This window comes from Clinocottus analis, unplaced genomic scaffold (assembly GCF_023055335.1).
Source record: "Clinocottus analis isolate CAN_PGR_092001 unplaced genomic scaffold, fCliAna1.0.p SCAF_10, whole genome shotgun sequence".
In the NCBI taxonomy this organism is placed as follows: domain Eukaryota; kingdom Metazoa; phylum Chordata; class Actinopteri; order Perciformes; family Cottidae; genus Clinocottus; species Clinocottus analis.
Genome location: NW_027175821.1, coordinates 4589717 through 4608067, shown reverse-complemented (window position 1 = coordinate 4608067; position 18351 = coordinate 4589717). Strand labels below are relative to the sequence as shown.

At 46.3% G+C, this 18351-nt stretch overlaps 2 protein-coding genes across 13 annotated transcripts in view; one reads left to right on the top strand and one right to left on the bottom strand.

The window, feature by feature from the left end:
- Nucleotides 1–854: 854 nt before the first annotated feature.
- On the top strand, nucleotides 855–4348 carry asb12b (ankyrin repeat and SOCS box-containing 12b). The gene is made up of 4 exons (XM_068583718.1): nucleotides 855–968; nucleotides 1230–1555; nucleotides 2272–2800; nucleotides 2896–4348. The coding sequence occupies exons 2-4, from the start codon at nucleotides 1271–1273 to the stop codon at nucleotides 3039–3041; spliced, it is 960 nt and encodes a 319-aa protein (XP_068439819.1). The 5' UTR covers nucleotides 855–968; nucleotides 1230–1270; the 3' UTR covers nucleotides 3042–4348.
- Nucleotides 4349–6743: 2395 nt separating this feature from the next.
- Nucleotides 6744–18351, bottom strand: part of LOC137789807 (rho guanine nucleotide exchange factor 9) — a 34285-nt gene continuing 22677 nt past the window's right edge. For 8 of the 12 annotated variants that reach the window (XM_068583705.1, XM_068583694.1, XM_068583667.1 and 5 more), the window contains 7 exons: nucleotides 17189–17368; nucleotides 16521–16753; nucleotides 15330–15459; nucleotides 13247–13378; nucleotides 11145–11388; nucleotides 10882–10950; nucleotides 6744–8677 (listed from right to left, as the gene is read on the bottom strand). In XM_068583705.1, coding sequence (XP_068439806.1) covers nucleotides 8502–8677; nucleotides 10882–10950; nucleotides 11145–11388; nucleotides 13247–13378; nucleotides 15330–15459; nucleotides 16521–16753; nucleotides 17189–17368 — 1164 coding nt within the window. In that variant the 3' untranslated portion in view covers nucleotides 6744–8501. The other 4 variants (XM_068583650.1, XM_068583675.1, XM_068583626.1 and 1 more) reach the window with 4 other exon arrangements.

Genomic DNA, 18351 nt, shown 5'->3' with positions numbered 1-18351 from the left:
TTGTTTTGCACGCGTTCATTTGTCGCCTTCCTCGGTCGGGTTGCAGGAGGAGTGCATTAAAAGCAGGTCTTTGTTCTCCACGTTTGATTGTTCCTCGGCCGTGTGCTCGAATGGATCCATGAAATAAACTCTGGTATTCGTGCGCCAGGAATCTGGACTCTTGTGCCATCTGCTGCTGAAAGAATGTGACGAGTCACAGGCTCTCCCTTCTGAATGCCGGGCAGGATGGAGACATGTGCAGGTTTTGGCAGAGGAACAGCTGACTGGCCGCTGCTGGCTGCTCCTCACACTGACACCTACTGAAATGGCGGCTTTGCAGGGAGGGAGGGGGGTTGGGCATTATAAAGACCACAAATACTTAGCATTTTTTTGGGCTCTGCCCCTGATGCCTCGGTGCAAATCAGGGAGACAGGAGACATGTGACGGCGGGGCACGTAGAGGCAAACTAGCGGCCGTTCTCATTGGTCGTTTGGCTTTGTGGTCACATTGGGGCAACCGTCGTGTCTTTCGTACCTGTTCGAAAAAAGACAATAAGTGGAGAATTATGCTCCTCCATGCTGTACAGAGACACAGAAGTCCCAATTTCAATTGAGTTTTTTTAATATTCCGGACACAATCACCGACTGACTGTCACACTCGCAACACCTTTCTAATTATAACCCTGAGCCTGGACTCTCCAAGAATGGAAGTTCAGCCAGGCCCATCTGTGGCCTAAAATTAGCCCCCTACCCCCCAGAAAGGAGATCTGGTCACCTCTGTCTGTCAACACACACACACACACACACACGCACACCATACTGTGCTTTTCACAACTCACAGCTCCTGCGGAAGCATCACACACTCCTTGGAGGACTTTTCCTTTCCTTCGTTCCCCCACGTGACTTTTCATGGGTTTTTGAAGCTGTTTAACTTGTCTTCTCTTCGAATGTCTTTGGGAAAACACACACACCAGCGAACAACTAGTTGAGGTGAGTGTCTTGTTGAGTGTGAAATGTACTCGTGTGTGTCTTTGATTTAAGCTGCAGCGCTGTGATTTGTCTGATGTGCAGTAGCTGTGTCGTCTAAACAAACTGCGTGACAAAAAAGAAGTCATTATTTTTCTTCCACGCAAGAACTCCACACGTTGAAAAGAAGAATCACGCCTCACAAAAATAACCCGGGGCGTCAGCTGTGCATTTGTGTGTTTGGACGTATTACCGTCACTCTCTGACATTTTCCGCCCGTCGCAGACGTAGGAGCTCTGACTCGCAGGCGGCCGGGAGGTTACGTCATGGTTCTGGGCCGAGCTGTCAACATGAGTTTGATGGACATTTCAAAGATCTTCTCCCTGCTGCAGCCGAAGGAGGAGGACGAGGACGGCGAGCAGAGTCGGGCCTTGAACGACGCCGTGGGCGCCGACGACGTGACTCTGCTCTGCGAGCTCCTGTCTCAGGAGAGATACAGGAGGTCTGTGAACGCTCGGAGCGGGTGGGGGGTCCCGGTGACCCCGTTGCGCAGCGCCGCCGCTCTGGGACACCTGAGGTGCTTGGAGTTGCTGCTGGAGCACGGCGCACAGGTGAGACACGGAGAAGGCGTTTTGTTGTACTGCGGCAAGTGTGGATGCACCTTCGATGGCGGGAGGCGGGTGGGACAGCAGGTGGGTGCAATGGACACTTTTTGCACTCAGGCGTCAGAAATTTTATTTAAAAAAGCTCAAAAAGGTAGACGAGATAATTCCTGCAGGTCTTTTTTTTCCCCACCTCTCAAAAATAAGAGTAAAAAATTAGATTCAATTAGATGCATTAAAGCTGCACTCATCAATATTTTATATGAACATTGGATCAGATGGTTAAGTGTAATATGTAAGGGCCCTCGCAAAGTTAGTACCCACTCCTGCACTTCACCTCCGTTCTCAGAAACCTCTTTGTTAGCTTTAGCTTTGCTTCAATAAAGTTGTCTCCAGAAGCAGCAGGCAGCTGTTTCCCACTATTTCCTATATCCACCAGCAGACAACAGCAAATTGACAATGTTAGGGGATTAGCGCGGGATATAGCGGATCATTTAGCCGCTAATAAGCTGGATATTTCCCTCAGGAGTTGGGGGAGATCGAAACAGTGTTAAAATGAGAGTGAATATTGGATTTCAAGTCATCGGATAAATAAATAAACACAAATTGAGAGGCGAGAATACGTCAATGCCGTGTCAGATAATACAGCCGTAATGACGCGTATCGACGGTGTTGGATCACCAAACCGCAACGCCTCGGCGTCGCCGCCATGTGTTTGAATCCAGGTCGACAGCCTGGACGTGAAGGCCCAGACGCCCCTGTTCACAGCCGTCAGCGGGAAACACCTGGACTGCGTGGTCGCCCTGCTGAAGGCCGGCGCCGATCCCAACGGCAGCCAGCACAACAACTGCTCGCCGCTGCTGACGGCGGCCCGCGAGGGCGACGTGGCCGTGCTGCGGGAGCTGCTGCGCTTCGGAGCCGAGGTGGACGCCAGGGCCAGGGCCCCCGAGTGGGCCTCCAACGCCACGACCTGCAGAGGGGCCCTGTACATCTCGGCCGTGTACGGACACCTGGGCGGCTTCAAACTGCTCCTTCTCCACGGGGCCGACCCCGACTACAACTGCACGGACGAGAAGGTGCTGGCCCGGATTAAGCAGCCGAAGACCGTCCTGGAGGTGTGTCTGCGTTACGGCTGCGGGGCGGAGTTCATCCAGCTGCTCGTGGACTTCGGGGCGGACGTGTTTCTGCCCACGCTGATCATCGACAAGACGACAAAGCAGAACGAAGCCCTGGTCCTGCTGCTCAAGGAGAGAGGTGAGACACCGCCGCTGGTTTGGTTCAGTATAAACACCGAAGTGTCAAAGTGTTGAGCCGACTTTTTTTTGTCTCTCTCTCTCTTTTTGCTCCAGTGTGTCCCAAAACACTGATGTCTCAGACTCGGCTTGCCATTCGGAGATATCTCCCCTTCGCCGATAAAGAGCCCGCCATCGACAGTTTGGACGTTCCTCTGATCCTGAGGAACTACCTGAAGCACGAAACCTCCGAACAAATATGATGCTCACTGTAGCATCATAACATATGGCCAGTGACAATTTTTTTATACCTCACTTTTGATGACATGGGTACGACAAGTACGAAAAGGTCACTGGACTGTCCCAGCGAGCGCCGTGAAGTCTTGTTTTTATGATTTATGTATGAAGATGGAAACATGTGCCTGCTAAATAGACAAATAACTTTAGATGGAACTATTATTGAAGCTCTACAAACCTCATTGAAGTGTCTTCGGCAAAAGATGAACGTCCCAAAAGGGGCTCCATGTTGGATACTCGGCCCCTATCAGTGTAATACCGTGGTTGACCACTAGAGACCACAGTAACACTGCTTATTGAGCCTGTCCAACTTTCACAGTGCCTTTTTTCGCATTTCCTTTAGCGCTGTTCTCCTCTCATGTACAGCCACACCATGACAGATTCACGCACGCGGACACATCTGGACTCACGTGCACACAGACCGTCTGCATCGCACAATAATGTGGACTTTAAAACACGAGGAAGAGGACGTTTCTTCCCCCCCCGCGTCTCATTACTTATTGATTACGGCACGGTTATTTTGGTTTCTGGTTATAATTGTTCCCCCTCCTCCCCTGATAGCGTTATCATCTCATGTTTGCGTGCCCTTGAATCTTTCCTCTGAAACACATCCAAGGAGGGAATGCGTCGGCTGTTGGGAATCTGGACCCGCAAACAGGAAACGATGTCACACAACAGGAAGCCCAGCACAATGCTCTCCCACTCGCACATTGACGCCTCGACACGCAGTTATGTAGAGGTTTTATTTTCAACAAAAGTACAGCTATATCAGATATGGATTTATTTTTACAGCGAAGTACAACATATTCCCAGTGCTTCTGATTACATCAAAACATAGAATGTACATACAGTTGACATCTCCACTCTCCCATTCACAGTTTCTGGATTGAATAGGCATTATTTTTCAGGTTTTTTTTCCATTTCTACAACAAATAATCAAAACTCAAAAGGCCAGCAAGAAAGAAAACGACAAATGTTTGCATATGGTGACAAAGGATATGGATACGGTGAGTACATTTTTCTGTGTTAGGCAAAGAAATCCAGACCTTAACTAGATGGTAATATACAATGGATCCATTCCAAACGTTGGAACGTCAGTCTCCTGTTTACCTTGTTGTCGTTGAACACCACATCCGTATATGGCTCATTGAAGACTCCGTTTGTACCCTGACTATTCTGAAACTACACTGCGAGGAGCTCCCGCTGAAGATGTCGCGATGCTGAGTGTGAGCGGCTCACGCACACACCCTGGACTTTAAAAAAAAAGAAAGAAGGAATACACAAATCTTGAGCAACCTCTGATGCATCCAACGGACAGTCTGCTAAGTTGGCTGTCTTGGTTTGATAACAGGAAATAGAAGAAGAAGAAGAAAAAAAGAAATCTTCCACGCGGACCGCTGTCCTCCTCAGTTCTCAGCACAAGGTCAGAATGATAATTATATCAGAAGAAATACAAAATAATGTTTACATCCTTTTGAACAGTGTGGCCAAAATGGGTCTATTTAATACTGCATTCAATAAATACAAGTGAGGAATTAATTTGTACTGTCAAGTCATTGCACACTTTAAAGAATCATTTTCTTAAGTAGAAACAAGAGCATGATATGAATTGCAATGAAGTACTATGTGTGTGTATGTGTGTGTGTGCGTGTGTGTGCGTCTTCAGGATTAGGTGTATTTTTAGCTCATCCCGAGAGGTTTCGCATTTATTCAGCTCTTCTGCTTGACTACAAATCTATACACAAACACCCATGATCAGTGCTAACTCCTATTTGGTTCACTGTTGTCATAGAAAAATGATACCCGTTTTTCCTCAGCGGTTAATGGGAGTCCCCCAAAAATAAAATAACCGGCAGTTTGGACCATGACAAGTGCAGGTTTGAGTCAAAGAAAAGAGCAAATAAAGACTTGGGAATAAGTTTTTTCAGTTGGCGGTGGCGGGGGGTTACGTCCGAGCCGGGAGAACGTCAGTGCCTCTCACTTCTCTCACCTCTCAGTTCAGTCTTTTGTCTCAGCGCGGTGGGGGGGGGAGAAAGATGTCCGCTCTTACGTAATAAATAAAAACAGACGCTACAGCCGGTGGTGTGTCGTGAGCAGGAGACGGGCGGACGGAGGAAAGGACCTCCCCTTTAGCGGGATGGCGTGGGCTCACGTGTGAAATGGTTTGGAAATAAACAAAATCCCATTGGAAGTTAAATGAAACTAAACAATCTGTAAAGAGTTGTCTAAAGTCTCATGCAAAATATCGGATGCCACGAGCATGCATTTACCTGTACTGAGGTCTACCGCACGCTAGAACTGGAACAACATTCGTCTCCAACGCAAAATACCAATATCCAAATATATGATCTGTTCTTTTTACATTATTTACAGTGTGTAGCTGATAAAGGTAAAATAGATGATTCTTCTTTTGATTCATAACTCACTGCTAATAATATACTTTGAAAAGTGAAACCTATCTGGACTAATGAAAATCGGCTTCCTACTATATATTCAAATGAAACCATCTTCCCGCATGGTAAATATAACAATTAATAAGGAACTCTATGTAGTTTTCTAAACATCTGAAAATTAGAATCAACCTCTTTTTGTGCAATAAAGTTACCGCTATGTACGTGTGTGGTATAATATAATAAGGTGTGTTTCAGTCAGACGGCACAGTATCTACTCGTATGGAAAAGGCCTGACCTCTAAGTTTCTGTCCGGGTGGATCTCATGCACTGGGGAACGAGGAATTCCCATCGTGTATGAGAGAGAGAGAGAAAGAGAGAGAGAGAAAGAGAGAGAGAGAGAGAGGGAGAGAGAGAGAGAGAGAGAGATGCAAGTCCCACACTGAAGGGAAAATACATGACTAATTCAAATCTGCCTGTGAAACTGAATAGATAATCACTAGTGGAATGCTGGAAGGCACTGTTAGATAGCATCTCTCTTCTCCGCAGCAGAACGGGCCAGCAAGTGCGCATGATTGTGTGTGTGTGTGTGTGTGTGTGTTTGCCTGCATGCTTGTGTCTGTATGTTGGTGGCGTGGAGTAAGGGAATGGGTGGGAGGTGGAGGGGTCGTGGGGGTGGATGGGGGTGAGTGGGGCGTAGCACGGGACCTGAGGTTATCATGGCCTGGGAACCATATCTTTTCGCTGTGCCAGACCAGGGGATTATCTTCCAAAAGCAATCTCACTCGGGAGCCGTCGCTACAGACACCAGCAGCCAACGCACGCATTTCTCAACCTCCTTTACTGAAACAAAAACATAAATTACACATCATACAAAGCAATTCTAAGGTCTCTCTCTTTTTTTTTTCTCCTTCTCCTCCTCCTCCTCCTCCTCCTCCTCCTCCTCTCCGGTAGGTTATAAGGCCCATAAGCAGGCAAACAAATGACATAGAACGATATATAACTCTTTCATATCACGTTGTAGTGAACGGTGAAGATATATGATGATATATCACATTGCACAAGTTGTCATACTGTATATGTACTGTCCCATCGGGTGATATAACTCAACACAAAATGTACTTCTGTATCGGAGGTCGAAATAGGATCACAAATGGACTCGTGAGCCACTTACATTCCAACTGTAGAAAAAGAATAGACCTTGGTGGCGCGTGTCATTTGCGTTTGGATCCTCTCGTTCCCGACGCCTCTGTTGGCGGCGCGTGGCGGCGCCTGGCGGCGCGCGGCGGCGCGCGGCGGGCTCTCGCACACGGCGGCCGCGTTGTTGATTAAACACAACAATGTGATCAGGCCACAGTCCCGTGTAAATCACTTAACTGCGCCGAGCTAACCCGCCAGAACATGGATCAAGATCTGGGAGAAACAAAACGGGAGAGGAGTGCCAGGATTTTTGAAGCTGCAGCCTTCAGAGACGCAGACGACACCTGCACGCTGCAGATTAAATCCACTTTTTTTTCGACCGTTTCCCCCTTGTGCTGGTTAAGGGTTTGTTCCCAATTCTCACGCGTTGGCGTCGCTCCTGACTTAAACGAGGGGGAAAGAGAGCGCTCCTCGGACTGAATGTGTGCTGTGCTTTTTTTTTTTTTTTTTTACAGAGTGAGCAACATGAAAAATAATCAAGCCAAACCGAAGGAGTCTTTTCGTTTTTTTGACAGCTGACGTGAAAAAGAGATATTAGTTTTACACCTTGGCCAATGCTTCGACTTCTCTTTTTCGCTCTCGGTGGATTTCCCGGAGGTCGGCTGCTCTCTTTCCAAAACGCCCAGTGAGCTGCCAGCACAGTGCTACAGGGGTGGTCTCTGGGGGGAGGGGGGAGGGGCTCTGACACGAGGCAGGTGAGGCCGCGGCGCCGCCAACCTCCTGCCCCTCTGGCCGTTTTCATCCAAGCGGGCAAAAGCGCTCTCTCTCTCTCTCTCTCTCTCTCTCTCTCTCTCTCTCGTCGAATCGTCGGCATGAGCGGTTATGAATACCCTGTCAAAAGTGGTCGGTGAAAGGATGTAAAATATTCTATTGATGTTCCAACTATTGATTTGTTCCCTGACCCATCGTATCATGGCCAATGGCAGGTTTCCAAAAAAAAAAAAAAGAGTGGAGCTCGTCCTCCGAGAGCCACTGACTCACAGGTGGGTAGAAGAGATAGAGAGGACAGGAGATGGAGGGGGAGGGTGAGGGAGACACTGTGAGACGTCAGACCTGGTGAGATGGTGGTGGTGGTGGTGTTGTGGGTAACTGTATGCTAGCAGCGAGAGAGAGAGAGGAACATATGGAGCGTTGAGCGTGAGGAGGGGATCCAGACGGCCTGGCCGGTCTGTGATCAGTGGAATAATGGGTCTAACTCAGAGGTGACGACCGACAGTCGAGCATCACAGGTCCTTCAGAGGCCACCGGGAAAGGAGAGGAGGAGGGGAAGGGGGGAGGGGGGTGAGGGTGGCGTCGTTATTTAATCTCACATTCAGAAAGAACGCAACAAGAAATCTCACATAGCAGCACGGCAAGATCGACACAATCACACCACCGGGAATGCCCCTCCCCCCTCCCCTCTCCTCCCCCTCTCCTCCCCTCCCGGCCTCGGCCCGGTGTGTTTCCTCTCCAGATGATGGGACTCGAAATGGATTAATATGACAATCTAAATAACTCTGGGACATTCAGATGGCGTGAAGATGCAGAATTGGATGGGGAGGGGGCAGAGTTCCTTGACAGGCGACTCAGCCGGAGAGAAGCATGAAAACTAAGAACGTTACTGACACATATGAATTATAAAGTTTTTGTTATTTTTCCTCAAATGTTTGAAATCCAAGTCTTCAGTCCTCTTGCTGCTTTCCAGTCACACGCTATATATTAACAATGGTCCATGATTTCAAAAGTCTCTTGTCTGTGTGTGTGTGTCTTGTATTTTTCTTCATCATGGGACATGATCCTCCAGTGTTTAGTGCTTCTAAGAAAAATAGCTGGTCCTTCAGAAGAGTCCGTGTATCTCTATTTCTTAAATGGAGCTAATCTACTAAAATTCTGCCAGAAAGGAGCCTGGCCTCTTTTGGATTGACTGAATTCAAAAACCTCTCCTTGTGCCATGTCCTCCGATACCTCATACTGCCCCGCACTGAGGGGGTCCTGGGGGGGCGGGTATGAGGGGGGCGTGCACCTGTTTACACCTGAGAAGGCAGGTGCGGAAAAAAAAAAAAAAAAGAGAGCAAGAAGGGGGGAGCGAAGGGGAGAGATGGACAAGGAGGCAGCGCAGGGCACAAAGCGAGAGAAGAAGAAGAAGAAGAAGAGGAAGAGAGGAGGTGGATAGCAAACAGGAAACAGCGTCAGTAAAATATCCCTCGGACAGACACAAAGACACAACACCGAGTCATGCTTTCCAAAGGACGACAGGCACGTAGACGTACAGAATGGGCCTTCGGTGTGAACATTCCTGTATTTTTTTTAAAACCTACGACATGTGACAGTATGATCATACGATGACAGCTGAATTGGGAGACGGGGTGGGATTCAGCTGGAGCGATGATGACACAAGGGAGACTGAAGGTGCTATTCAATCAAACTCTGTAGCGGACAAACGGCGGGGAAAAAAACAAACCAAAAACAACAGACTACGTTGAAAAAAAAGGAGGCGTTTGGACGAGAAGAGACGTCGTTCTGCCGCGTTTTGCCGACAGCGCGGTTCGTTTGAATAGCACCCTCGACACTTGAGAACACGAGAACGGCGACAAAAGAGCCAACAGGAAGCCGTTAATATGCATTTGACTACGGTCTACGACGCCGTTGAGCTACGGTCTACAAGCATCACAGCTATGCTAGGGCAATTAGAAGATCAGATACAATCGATATTGGGAGATGAAATAGTCAAAAGTTGCCATGGCATCTTAAGAAGACATGAAAAGATGAGGAACAGTGTCTTGTTAGGAGGCAGGGATGGTGGTGGGGGGGTATTTAGCCAAACACTGTTTTTTTTTTAGCAGTTCGAAGGGTTTGATCTACCTGTTTCATCTTGGATAGTCAAGATAATGCTTGTAAACAGATTGGACTGTGACTGCATGCTCCAATGCCAACGTTAATCACAACACCTCCCAATGCTGCTGAGCAGTTGCCATGGCATCTTATTGTGCTAGCTCTAAGGAGAACTCTAATGCATATACCTTTATCATTCTCAAACCATGTCCATACAACATGGCCCTCTTTCTCAAGATGAAATCTATAAATGAATCTGAAATTCAAGAGAGTACTTCACCTTGTGCCAGCCATGTACACATACAGCACTTTGAAACACACAACATTTACTTCTGACGGACGTCTACAGGCGTCCCAACGTCAGAGAGAACATTCCAGCGAGGGGAAGTTGTGGGGGGGGGGGGGGGGGGTTATTGGTTAATCAATACTTTATCAATGGATGGTCATGCTTATCGTGAAAACTGGCAATAGCAAGAACATCTGTAATGGTAAAATGTACAAACATCTAGCCTGGCACTAAAATGGCTAAATCTTAAAGGATGATACCAACAGTTTTTTTGGACATGTGGGTCTTCTGTCTGATGCTTGGTGAGGAATTGGCATCTCAAAAAAAGAACTTGCTCGACATGTTTTTCTGTTACTGAGGTAGTCGGCAGCTGTTGGGAGTTTTACCGTAGTTTGACACATCTGGCTTTTCAAACAAGACTTGTTCAAATCGCCAAATAAGTCAAACACCCTGATGTTTCTCCTGACTTCAAGGTGCCAAGTTGTTGAATACACAATATAAAGTAAACGCTCCTTGTTCCGCAATTTAGATATCTATAAAACTCTTGTGCACATCAGAAGTCAGAATCAACCAAAGATATTTTTTTTATACCCAGACGTGCAAGGTTTACCTTGCACATCTGGGTATAAGTGGCGATAGGCACCGACAACCCCTCTAACTCAGTAAAAGAACAAATGCAAGCAGTTTGAATTGGTTGGAGGCGAGCGGGACACAGGACGCACATGTCACCAACACCGCTATCACCCTTTAAACTCAATACGTCATGCAAACAGCCCTCTGTCTTTTCATTGATGCTTAACAGCTGCTTCGCGACTCATATCAATTCAACCTCGCGGTACGGGCCCGACAAGACATTTAACTCAAAGGAAGTGTATCGAAAGTAAATACAACGAGAAGACATGAATTCGACGTGACTTTTTCTAGCTTACGTAGTAGCACACAGATAGTCTAGGTCCACTCATAAACAAAGGAGGCGTGTTTAAAAAAAGGTGTAGAAAGTAGAAAAAAAAAAAAAAGAGAGCAGGTTAAGGAGTAAAGAGTAAACAGCGATGAGAAGACAGAGCGAACCAGAGAAGAAAAGAAAAAGGGAAATCACCTGATATCTTCTTGTTGCCTCACCTTTCTGTTTGGTCACCTTTCTCACCGTCATGGCCGCCTGCCGCTTCTGGTACTCAGAGATCTCAAAACCTGACCGACAAACGGAGTCGCAAAAGGCAAGTGAATAATACGTAGCATTTGTTTAGTTTTCACACAACCTACTTTAGCTCTCGTGACAATACAAGGCGTCCTCTGCAGCACAAGGACAGCGCGTCCATTGTAGAATAAGACTAAAGCTTTTACAGACGGGGGGGGGGGAAGGGACGGGGAGCTGCGCGACTAACCGATTTTCTCGTCCTCCTGCACCATCTTCCTCTCCTCGTGGAAGGCCCTGAGCCAGCGGATCTTCTCCTCCGGCTTCTTGGCCAGGAAGATGTGGATCTCCTCGCTGTCTTTGTTGCACAATTTGAAGGCGTTCTTCACGCTGACGTTGAAGTCGTCGTCGCGCCCGTCAATGGCGTCCCGCACCTCGTAGCGGTCCATGTCGATGCGGCCCTTATAGTAGAGGATGTCCCGGCGTATCAGATCCTGAGGAGGAGGAGGAGGAGGAGGGGGAGCTGTTAATGTGCATGTGTGTGTGTGTGCTGAACCTTAGAGGTGTCAACTAGCATCCTTCCCTTGGTACCCGGAGAGTCTGCTGCCTTATGCAACCCTTTCCATCTGCTGCCCAGACATACAAACACGCTGCAGTGTGCCAAATCACAAAAGGTAGAGAGTACTCTTTCCACGCTGGAGAGCACACGTACTAGTTTATTTGGTACGGCTGCAAAATGTCATGTACATCCACGGGGCGATACATCCCGTCTTTGTGAAACTTACGCTTGCCAGTTTCTTATTTTCTAAGGCTTGTTAGTGATTTTGCTGTATTCGGCAATGATTATTTTCATCACTGTTATTTTCCCAAATTTCATCCCTTGGTCAAAAAATGTGCAGAAATATACCAGGACATCTCAATTTATAATCCAAATATTAAAGCTGCAAATGTTTCTGTTTGAGAAGCTAAAACAGAAGAATGGTTTGGTGTTTTGTCTGAGGAAAATCTTGAAGATGATGAATCTATGTTTAAATAATGGTGGACAGTACAAGAGTAAATAAGGAATGTCTCGGTGAAGTACAGATAAACACCAGAGTGTGACACTAACGTTGTGACTAAAAATATCAAAACCTTATGAATATTTCATTTAGATTCTTCAACTACTGCACACCATGACAGGGTAGCATCAAGTAATTACAATTTATCTCTGAATTATTGGACAAAATGTCAGAAAATATGTGAAAAATGCAAAAATTCAATGATATGTCAGTTGACATCTCATCACAGTTTTTAAACCAGAGGGGACGTCTTCTCATCCCAAACTCCAACAATACTCAGTTCACCATCGGATCGGACAAACAAAGACGCAAATCCGAATCAATTCTCATTCATCAACCAGAAGTAACCTTGACCTGTGTTACTTTGAAGGAATAAGAAAAATTCAAAGTCCTCATCTTGACTGTTGCCTTAGGGACCAAATTACCAGCAGCCGCACTATAAGGTCAACGAAGGTAGAGAGAGAGAGAAAAAAAAACGAGAGCGGGAATCTTTTTAATAAGCGTGCCGAGACGAATCTGCATCCGTGTGCTGATAAGGAAGAGATGAGCGGAAAAGATGGAAGGCAACATGCAATGTGATACTTACACGCCCCGAGGGCTGAAATTACACATGTCGTACTGAGGACGTTGGAGAAGGATGTGAGGAGCGAAAAGACTAAAATCTATACACGCAGTCTGTTTTTTATTTAGTGGGACCAGAACCACTATCACGCACGCGGGAATCTGCAGAAACGCCGCAGTTCATCTCTGGAGCCAGAGATGCTGGAGAAGGATAAAAGTGAGGCCGAAGCAGGAAAAAAAAAAACAGAGAGACGCTATATCTGTTCGTCTTTGTTTGTTCATTTCGTGTGCGTGTTTGCCCGCGTCCCGGTGAAAGTATTGCTCCTCCGTGTGTGTACACATGCGTGCGATGCCTCAGTTCTTCGGCCTTTGTGTGTTTGTCTGCAGTTCGTGTCTGTGTCTCCATGCATCGTGGGGTCTAGTCGAGCGCTAACATCAGACTGACAGGAGAGCGCAGCCTCGGTGCATTGGAGCCCAAACTACCGCCGCTCCGTTTTGTGAAAGGTGCCAAGGATTTGGTTGAGTCTCATGAGGTATTATGTCATCAGTTTGCAGCTCTCAAGTGCGCTTATAGGCGCCGCGTGGTCTCCAAGCGTCTCTCCGCCACCAGCCATTTCAGGAACACAGACCCACGGGCGGGTGTTTTAGCTTTTTCAGCTTTTTTTCCCCCAGCCAATAAGGTCTTCAAGAAAAAGGAAGGAAGGAAGCGAACAAAGAGAAAGAGAGCGCCTACCTTCTTACAGAGCACCAGTTGGTGATCAAAGAGGAAGAAGACTCGCTGCTGGCTGCGTCCATAGGGCTGATAGATCCATGACAACTCCCCAGTGTAGATGAGCTCCGAGCTCCTGTCCAAGATATCATCCCCCTAGAGACACAGATACACACACAACACGTGAGGGAAGAAGATACTCATAGGTGCAACAAAGCAATGCGATGCAAATGCATAAAAGACACACGTTCCAGCAGAGAGTCCAGCACATGGGAATAGTTGTGCAGTGTCTCCCGTGGCTAATAGCTAGGGAGCTAGCTAACTTGCTTAAAAGTCACCTGGCAGAGAGTGCAGCGTGTGGGAATAGTTGTGTAGCGTCTTCTGTAGCTAGAGAGCTAGCTAACTAGCTTAAAAGTCACCTGGCAGAGAGTCCAGCGTGTGGGAATAGTTGTGCAGTGTCTCCTGTGGCTAATAGCTAGGGAGCTAGCTAACTCGCTTAAAAGTCACCTGGCAGAGAGTGCAGCGTGTGGGAATAGTTGTGTAGCGTCTTCTGTAGCTAGAGAGCTAGCTAACTAGCTTAAAAGTCACCTGGCAGAGAGTCCAGCATGTGGGAATAGTTGTGCAGTGTCTCCCGTGGCTAATAGCTAGGGAGCTAGCTAACTAGCTAAAATGTCACCTGGCAGAGAGTCCAGCACGCGTGCAGTGTCTCCTGTGGCTAATAGCTAGGGAGCTAGCTAACTAGCTAAAATGTCACCTGGCAGAGAGTCTAGCATGTGGGAATAGTTGTGTAGTGTCTCCTGTGGCTAATAGCTACCGAGCTAGCTAGCTAGCTAAAAAGTCATCTGGCCTAACATTACTAGCGGTGGCTTGGCAGAGAAGCTGAGAGATGGAGCACGGCTGTATTTCTTTTACTGCCCGTCTCATCTTGGTGGTCAGCTCTGTAACAGTTTCCCACCAGTCCGGCCAGACAATAACAAGGTTTCAAGAGTTGCTTTGGCCTGATTCTCTGTGCAGAAACTCAGTTTTACCGATCTGTTAGTTAAATCAAATAATCGATTTGGCTACAAGATCTTCTGAGCGTAAGTCGACTAAGAGTCTCTGTAATCAAGGACTGCCCCAGTTGTTTGCTTATGTAGGTCGTGTAGATACAGCAGAGATGGTTACACAACCAGCTCAAAGTTCTTTGTACTTAGTAACTTTAGTTTACTTTAGCTTGAACTTGATGTTGTTGTTTTTTCTCTCAATCCATCTCAAAAGAGTTTAAGGTTAAAACTGGATCATATTGTAGTTTAATGTTTGGGTGCAAAATAACTTAATTTGATCTAGGTTTAGAGTCAAAATTCAACTGATGTTTAAAGTGAGGTTTAAATTGAATCCTTGATTTTAAAGTAGTTTTAAAGTTTGGTGCAAGTTAAACCATAATCGAATCGGGTGTATTGTTCACCAGGCAGGGGAAGTCTAACAACAAATGCTATCTTGTTGCATCATGGGATTTTTAGCTAAACCAAAAGTTGTGATATCTCTGCTGCGTCTATTTTGACCATTGTCGGTCTCCAACAAGTCCTTCAACTTTCTGAGAGCGCAGTACCAAATTGCTGCGCCACTCCATGATGTTGAAAAGTGAAAAATTGAGAATATTTCATTTTTGGTTTGTGAAAACAAGGCAAACATTTAAGTGAGTCAAGGAGTGACGTGGAGAAATATCAAAGTAAATGAAATCCCTGCAACATTTCCCTCTAGTCTTCACCACATCCAGCGCTCACAGTTTCTCCCACTGAGCTCACCCAGAGTCCAGCCTCAAATCATCCAGATCTTCAGCTAATTCTTCATCCCCTTCTCCACCAGCGTCCCCCCCCCCTCTTCCTAAATACCTAAATATGACTCAGTCACAAATGGATCTAATCACCAAAGACTCTCCACAATTCTGACTTTGAGAAAGTCTCTACTGATTGAATTAAAATAGTGAGATGTAAATTGTAAATTAAGTCTGTACGTCCCTGGGCAATATGACCACACAGATGGCTTAAACAGACTGGGCCAGAATCTGCCAGTAAAAAAACGACATCAGATGCTTCGGACGAACTCCACAGTCAATACATACACATACCTCCCAGTCCAGAACAGAGGCTTGCCACTGGGCGATCTTGTCGATGTTCTCCAGCCTCCTCTTCCTCTCGTTTATCTGCTGAGTGACGTTCCGCATTACTGCCAGCGCTGCTGCCACGTATCGATAATCACTACGGACACAGTGTATACATAAGTACTCCCGTGGTGTTAAAGGGTCAAATTTATAGCTCTTGGAGTTCGGCCACCCATTAAAAAAGAAAAAAAAAACAAAAAAAAAACACATGTAATGTTGCAGCAGTGAGTGATACAGAGTAGCCTATTAAAAGACTGAGGTTATAAACTCAAGTAGCGGCAGTAAGTCTGCAGGAACACAGTGAAAATAACATGCTTCCATTAAAATCTAATCAGCCACTTTCTCTATCCACAGTTAACTCTGACTGTGTCTATGCTAACTGAGCTGGATTTATCCCTCTAGCTTAGATATGCAACGGATCCAATCCTCACTTTGGAAGATAATGCCTGCGCCTGTGTGTGTGTGCATGTGTTTGTGTGCATGTGTGTGTGTGTGTGTGTGTGTGCAACAGAGAGCAGGCAGCTTCTCTGCAGCTCCAAACAGTCAAACACTGTGATCTGGCAGGCAGAGCTGGCACCTGTCCCTCTCTGGCTGAGAACGCGTGCTTTGTCAATGACCTGGAGCTGGCTGAGACACGCTGAATCACTCGCGCCATGTTTCTGTGGGCTTGCACGCATGAGTTTGCACATCTGGATGCTCTCGTATCGGCAAATGTTTACCGTGCTTCTGTACGGTGCACGCTGTGTGTGTGTTGGCGCACGTACGTGTGCCAGCAAAAGCCCAAATTCATATTTAATCTGCAATGTACACAGTATGTATATGCAGAGTTCTGTGCAATGATCCTATGTCCATGTGTTGAGATGAAGTTGACGCGACGTGGTGGTGAAGAGCAGTGTTGTGGTGTACATTGTCAACGCAACTGAGATTCCTTGATGAAACGTTTTCCTCCACGACATTCACAGAAAGCTCGCAAAACAGTGCAAAATAACATTTGTTTCAGTTCATGCATGAATAATCACCGCTCCGGTCGAACAAACCCAACACCTGCAACGACTGCATAGCGACACAATGCATCAGGAACACAATGATGCATCTCAATAGCGTCAAAGCATCAAAAGCAACACGTTAAATGTGACTGTGGACAAAAGCGTACATTACCTGTGCTCCTGCCCAGTGTATTTGAGAAGCTCAGCCAATTGGAGTGGATATTTGCAGATTTTCTGGACAGGGGTGAGCAAGAAGCCGTCTATGGCAATGTCAATCATTTGCTGGAGGAGCCGACAGGCCTCGAAGAAGTGCTGGTACCTGCCATCCCTCATCAGTTTGCTCAGCTCCATACAGGCATCCAAGTGGTTGTTACAGTATTCTGAGTAGATCCAAAAACCATCTTGCTGTAGATTAAAAAAGCAGAGAGACACAAGATGAGAGGGGGAAAAATATGAAACGCAATCCTCTTTTTAATAAAACATGCAGGGGAGAAGCGAGCCAAGATGTACGGAGGAGCAGCTCCGGTCGCTAAAATTTTTATTAGAGCTGCTTTTTTTTTTTGGAGATCATGACTTAATTATCTCATTATCTAAAAAAAAACAGTCTGCTGGTGACTTAATTATAGCCACAGCTTAACTGTTATCTCATGATAACGAGATAATTAAATTCTGATCTTGAGATAACACACCGAACAAAATGATTTGCAATTATGGCCGCTCTCCGCTGGACATCAAGTTTTGTTTTTTTCCAAAGCTTTTTTTTATGAAAGGAAAACACTAGAGAGAGAGAGAGAGAGAGAGAGAGAGGGAGAGAGAGAGAAAAACACCATTTGAACTCACGTGTTCTAAAAAGCACGGCCCGATTTCAGAAAGGTGGGGGTCATCCGTGTTGTACTGTTTCTCCAAGTCTCTCACGAAGCCCATCTGGAAGCGGAAGATGTCCTCGATGTTCCCGAAGATGACCCTCAGCTGGTCATCATTAAACATGTCCACGCGCTTCCTGCACTGGCGCAGGTAGCCCTGCAACAACATGGGTACACAACTACTACGGGGGGGATTCAAAGACGACAAACTTTTTAACTGCCGGGTCCTGATGTGTGTGACGCGGCGGCACGGCTCAGTCAGAAAAGCCGCCACAGGAAAGTAGGACACAGGCCACAGCTCGTTACATATTTCGTTGGGGATTTTTGTCGCTAATTCTTTGTCATAAACATCGGAAGTCGCTCCTTAAATATAACCCATTTGAATAAAAAGGAACTACGACTGAGACGCTTCCGGAGAGTCAAAAACAATTTTGTGTAGGTCGAACTGTGGCCTTAATTCCAGTCTTGTGGTTAATTAAATGCCCTGAAGCTTCAGCACTTTGGGAAGAGGTTCGCTGCAAGAGTTTTTTTTCTCCATATACCCAGAATTCTCTCTGTTTATGAAAAACACACGTTGAGCCTTTTTTGTTTTGCTTCGTGCAGTCGAGCTCAATATAAATAACACAAATGAAAGCTGAGAAAAGATTAAAATACAGGATTATCCTTGAGAAAAGAAGCTTCTTCTATCGTAGACCAAGTGACCTGGAAAGTATCAGCTATTAGTTTAAAATGTACTCCATGTATTTTTTCTATAATCTAAAATCCTTCACTTTTACTTAGTTTTGAAATAGTTCTGATAACGTATTATTTTAACACTAAATTCAACGAATAACCCGTTAACTGGCTTGTCCACATCTGCTTTAAAGCGCATCAAAGAGGTCTTTCTTGCTGGTTCGTACGCGATCTGAGCACGCTGGGTATTTCCACAGGCAATAAGTGCGGAGGTGAGGAGGTGAAAGTTACGCTTTATTGCAGCTATACAAAGGCTGCGCAGAGGGTTGAGGAAAGATGATTAGATAAGCACAAAATCTGCACTAGAAAATCTTGCCCACCCAAAGTCATTATGCAGGTGTTGTGCTCTGTATTCAGATTTGACCTCTAAGCATCCAGCACAGAGGCAACGGCTGTGCTGGTGACAAC